The sequence below is a fragment of the Nannobrachium achirus genome (genome assembly GCF_963921795.1).
Source record: "Nannobrachium achirus genome assembly, chromosome: 10".
Lineage (NCBI taxonomy): Eukaryota > Metazoa > Chordata > Actinopteri > Myctophiformes > Myctophidae > Nannobrachium > Nannobrachium achirus.
In genome coordinates this window covers 41,508,977-41,514,976 of record NC_137819.1, presented here as the reverse complement: position 1 = coordinate 41,514,976, position 6,000 = coordinate 41,508,977, and the positions used below count along the sequence as shown (strand labels likewise).

The 6,000-nt window shown below is 43.5% G+C and overlaps 1 protein-coding gene across 1 annotated transcript; it reads left to right on the top strand.

The window, feature by feature from the left end:
- Positions 1-579: 579 nt before the first annotated feature.
- On the top strand, positions 580-1,839 carry sp8a (sp8 transcription factor a; the record flags this gene model as incomplete). The annotated part of the gene is made up of 1 exon (XM_080735489.1): positions 580-1,839. Exon 1 carries the CDS (start codon positions 607-609, stop codon positions 1,837-1,839), a length of 1,233 nt encoding a protein of 410 aa, XP_080591615.1. The 5' UTR covers positions 580-606.
- Positions 1,840-6,000: the final 4,161 nt, after the last annotated feature.

Genomic DNA, 6,000 nt, shown 5'->3' with positions numbered 1-6,000 from the left:
ACACACCATGGCTCTGATCGGGGTAAGTTTCACCTGGACAAACTTTATTTAACTAAGCTGAAAATTATATGGTGGTGTCGGATAAAAACCTGCTCGTTAAGCTGTGGTGGTGGCATGGCATGTAGTATGGCTGAGCCTGTTTGAAAATCACGGCAGCTAAATAATGGGATCGGATGATTAAAATATGTGGCCTGTAGTTTTTGGACAGGTTAAGTTTTGAAAAAGAACGTTATGTAAAGGCTGAAGCACAGACAGTGATCATTCACCAGTGTGCCAGAGATCAAAGAAGTTAGAAATTGCCTTTAGTTTAAAATAATATTGGCACAACTGAGTTTTACGCATGCCATGATGCCACGGTCTGTTGCTGTAAATCTGATTAATTACGCATCTGTCTTGCACCAAAAATATCAAGTTTACAAGCTTACAATGCATGGAGCGCGAAGCTTTGCGAGCTTGTAGGTCGGCTATTTTCGGAGCTCAAAGTTGCGCGCAACTTTAAATCAGGCCATGGCTTTTTACGCACGGAGCTGAAGGGAGATAGACTGATGTAAATGTGTCTGTGTGTCCGTGCAGGAGGAACCCCGGCTGGGCAGCACTCCTCTGGCCATGCTGGCCGCCACCTGCAGCAGGATCGGGGACCCCAGCCCGTCAGCCTCCCCCGCGCTCTCGGACGGAGCGCCGGGACTCGCCAAGGGATTCTACCCGTGGAAAAGAGCCGCGCCGCCGGGCGCCAGCAGCCTGGCCAGCAGCCTCGCCTCGCTCGGGGTTCCCTGCGGGACCTCCAGGAGTAACGGGGCCGGCCTGAGCGACACGTGCAACGGTTCCGCTTTCTCCGTGACCGCCGCCGGCTCCCCTTACGGAAACGATTTCTCGGTGTACCAGACTGACAACACCGTGCCCGACCAGCGCTCCTTACTGCTGTCCAAGTTCCCCTCGTCGGTCGACAGCATAGCGGGGATCTATCCGAGGATGCACGCGCACCCGTACGAGTCCTGGTTTAAGCCCATGGCAGACATCGGTAACGTCACGGGCGGCTCGGCGGCCTGGTGGGACATGGGCACCGGCTGGGTGGACACTCAGAGCCCGACCGGGCTGCCCTCTCCCCTAGGCGGCTACAGCACTGACTTCAGCCCGCTGCCGCACGGCTTCAACTCGGGGCCAGCACAGCACCTGCTCCCCGCAGCGCAGCACCTCCTGGACGGCTTCAGGCCGTCTGTCTCCTCGTATTGTTCGGAGCCGAGCTCCACGACGGCCACCGGCGCCCCGCCGCTGACAGCAGCGACGAACCCGAGCGTTTCTTTGCCGGTTTCTTCCTCCCGCTCCTCCTCGTCGCGGCGCTACACCGGCAGAGCCACGTGCGACTGTCCGAACTGCCAGGAGGCGGAGCGCTACGGCCCGGGGGGCACCAGCCCGCGGCGCAGGGGGCTCCACAGCTGCCACATCCCGGGCTGCGGCAAGGTGTACGGCAAGACGTCGCACCTCAAGGCGCACCTGCGCTGGCACACGGGCGAGCGGCCGTTCGTCTGCAACTGGCTCTTCTGCGGAAAGCGGTTCACGCGCAGCGACGAGCTGCAGCGCCACCTGCGCACGCACACGGGCGAGAAGCGCTTCGAGTGCTCGGTGTGCCGCAAGCGCTTCATGCGCTCCGACCACCTCAGCAAGCACCTGCGGACGCACAGCGCGGACGGAGCCGAGGAGGGCCTGGAGGGCGAGGAGGGCAAGCCGGCGGCCAGCTGCAGCGACACGGACAACAGCGGCGCCGGGAGCCCGAGCCACTCTCCCGGCATGCTGGTTCTGACGCAGCCCGACGGAGTCGGACACAATCCAATCGATGGCTGATACTTTTATATCCCGTTGTATTACGACAATTATTGTCTTAGGAATGCGGACAACAACAACAACAACAACAACAACAACAAAGTCTCCGTACTGGGGTGAGACCAGCGGCGTCAGTTCAGCCAAAGCTGAGGTATGGCAACATGACTGGTGTCAAGACACCAGTCATGTTGCCATACCTTAGCAACAGGCACGATGAAAAGTACATTTTTATTATTTCCCCCTGTAGCCAAAGTATGGCAGCTGCCATAGCTTGCCATACCCAATTGACGCCTCTGGGGTGAGACATTGATATAAAAAAAAAGTAAATTTGGGGGGTGAACTGCCCATTTGAAAGTATACATAAATGGAACCAAATAGTTGGTTCCATTTGTACACTGTCAGTTACAGACTTGTGTTGTGAGGGTCTTGTAAGGTTCAATTTTGAACCCCCTAAAAAGGAACCCAGAATTCACTTTGAGAACCACTGGACTAGTAGTTAGTAATGCTATAACATGGTACTTGTAGATCTTGTGGCGCGCGACACCATCGTACGACGAGGTATAGCCCATACTTCTGTCTTACAAGACCCAATGCAAAAACTTCACCATGAATATGAACTGCGTTAAAAAGCAACACTTTGGGTATTTGTTTACACTGAATATGATAGCCTATAATAATGGAGTGCATTTTCACGGGACACTTCAACGCTGAACTGGCACTTTATTCATGTTCTTCATTCTGTGGATGAAAATATTAATATTTCCTTTATACCTCAGCTGTATTTTTTGGGATTTGTTTTATTTACGTAACGTAGGCCTATAGGCCTATAACAAAAATGCTTTGAGGGATATTATGTTTATTTTCAGTTTAGGCTAATTGTGTGTTTTTTAAAATATCCAACCAAACCTCCCATCTTTGTTGAATTAAATAGACAGGTGGTCATTTGTTGAAATCTATGAAGTCGCACTTTGGTATTATTGGTATTTAAGGTTTTTATTTCCATATTATGTTTCATTTTTGTTTGGTTGAAAAGTCGTTTTAATTTATCCTGCGCATGTCTGTTTTTATTATTGGAATTTGGAAACAATAAAACTAGTCACATTCTGATAATCTGCTGTATTTTTATATCGATAATAGGCGTATAGGCCTATCCATTGTTAATTGTTCATAATTTGCAAACTCGTAAAGGTCTACAAATAGGCTACCACTGTAGACTATAGCCTATACGTTACTTTAAATGAGCAATTTAGGCTACTACTGAACATTTGCTGAGTATAGGCTAAATAGGGAATCAGTTTAGGCCTACTATGGACAACTTTTCATTATTTCGGATTTTTGCTAAAACAGAGCCAAGTATTAATAGCTATACGCCTATATAGTTATTTCCAAATAAGACTAATAATTAGTCCTATACTCTAACCAGCATTAATGCATCTAATTCCAGCAAGTCTATAGGCGCAGGGCAGGCTATACGTGAAAACCATATAGTGTTGTAAAACGTTGTAGCCTATGCATAGTTTATTCTAACGTTCAGTCACATAAGGCCTGGCTATATGCTTAGACAATACAATTTATTGTCTTGTCTAAAAACATTAGATTAATATTAGGCTCACGGATTGATTGACTCAGATGAAGTGAAGTAGGAGGAGTTGTGTGCGTTTGTCTTCTTCATAGACTAATCGTGATGATATAGACCTATATTCGAAATTATACGAAATTTTAACAATAATAAAAGTTTTAAAATAAACAACTATTGAAAATATCCACGATAGGCTAACCCCAGTTTTGGCAAACATTTAGGATATTTAGACTAATAGTGGTCTTATTTGTGGACCATAAAAATAAAAACTTTAGATAACTGTAAAGTGTAACATAAAAGACAAAACATCATTAGGTATAAATCTTGCATTTTATTTTGGTGAAAACATTCATGCTACTTCATCTAAAGTCATGTCAATTTACAGCAAAACAATCACAGAGTAAAGAAAGTGCTCATTGTTACTTCAAAGTCAATGCCCAGATAAACGAGATGATTAAGACCTTATTATTGCTGATTCATTCTCATGCGGAAGGAAACGACACCTTCACCACTTAAACCCCAGCATATAATATGCTACCAGGAAGAGTGGGCACCAAGGAAGAGTGGGCACCTCTGTTTTGAATTGTATATTTCTTCAAAAAAAAGAAAAAGAAAAAAAAAGAAGGAGAAGTAAAGGTTTTGATTAGAACATGCTTAAACATTCGACAATTAAGGTCCAATCTAAATAATAATATTCAAGTGCTGCAAATTGCTAAAAAAAAAAACTGCTTATTATCCAGTCATTTTGGGGCATAGGAAGAAGTTTAAGGATAAAATTAAGTCTGATAATGATGCACAGAGACAGAGTACCTTGCATGTATTATATACTTTACATTACCTATGTCCATTTTTCAAATGTTTCACTTTTTAACAAGATAGCCAATTTTAGAAGTGACCAGATGTCCCTATAGTGCCCACTTATCCCGTGTCCATTCGCAGAAAATAGCAGATCTACAAAAAAACTGAAAATACACTAGCATAGAGCCCTGAGGGACTCCACGCTCAACCACATAGGGGTTTAAGTTGTTACTAAAGTACCTATAACTGCCTGAATCTCAAGTATAGGCTACCTATAGCGGCCGAATATTTTAGTACCACAAACAAATACACAATAAAAATATCAAATAGGAAAAAAAAGAAAAGAAAAAATCACAATAAATAATTAGTGTTCCAAACTAGAAATAAAAATAGAATAAAAAGAGCAGCTACTGCTGTAAACATTGTGTTAAATTAAAATACAATTAAATAAAAATAAATCATCAAAAAAGAGAGGGATTTTGTGAAACCATGGAACAGGCTGGAATGGATTTACCACCATCATCCATGGCTGTTTGATCAAGGGGTGCAGGTAATACAAATCCAATCCATCTCAGTACCTTTTTACCCAAAACCTGGGCTTGACTATAGTCTAAAATACTCTCACCCCCAGAATTTGGTCCATATACGCCATCCTGTGTTCATACAGTGTTACTGCATTTAACCTATATGCTCCTTTTAGGATATAACAAGAAGGATAATCAGTAGATGGTCCGAGGATACATTCCATTCACTACAATGTTTTTGTGGATGATAATAAATTATTAGTTGCCAACAATAATTTCCCAGTTACATCAGTATATTTCAGAGATGAGTTTTCAGTCGATCTGCCTGTCAAGTCCAGTGTGGTGGATTTGTTAAATCAAGCTTAAATCCACAGTCATTGTGAAGATAGATAAATGTCTCTCTGTACGGAGCTCACACACAAAAATACTGTGTCAATTTATATATATCGTTGCTGTCGGAAAGAAACCTCTTATCTCCATATTTTAAAGTTGTCTTCTTTCGTAAATTAAAGCCATACTTGTTCACACTACAGCGTCACACAAAAAGCATCAAAAGTAGCAGATCCACAAGCTTGAAATGCAGCAGAAGAAGCAATGCAGTTTGAGCTTGTAGATACGATAGTTTTGCTATTTTTGAATTTGAATCCTGAACAGTAACAGTTTTGGACATATGAGGTTTTCACCCGACAGAGACGACATGTATCTCAGAGAGTTGAATTAACCACTTGAACTCCCAGCATCCATATTCTGGGGGGGACATTCACCCAAAAAAGCAGATCTACAAGCTCACTGTACACTGGGAAAAAGCGGTTCAAGTACAGTTGTAGCTCAGGTCAAGAATAGAGGGGTTTAAGTGGTTAATCTGTTCCCTGAGCACCCACCCATGCTGTCTCCACACACATCCTCACACCACCCTCTCACAGGGCCCGAGGGTGGCACCTCAGACTTTCAGTAGTACAATGCAAAATAATTGCTCTAGTGCAAGTCTAACCAGATTACTGACAACAGAACACAATCATTTTACATGATAAAAATAGAAAAAGAAAACATAATATACAATATTCTTGAACAAGGCCAGTTGATTGATAAACCTCAGAAGACACAATATAAAATCAAATATATAAAAGAAACAATGCACAAACGAAACTATTCCTTAATCATTGATTAATGTGAGCGAATTAAAAAGCCAATATACAGTTCTCTCACTGTGTGCTTCACGTATCAACTACCAAGGCAATAAACACTGAGGTCAGTCACTTGAGAAACCATGTTGTACCTCAA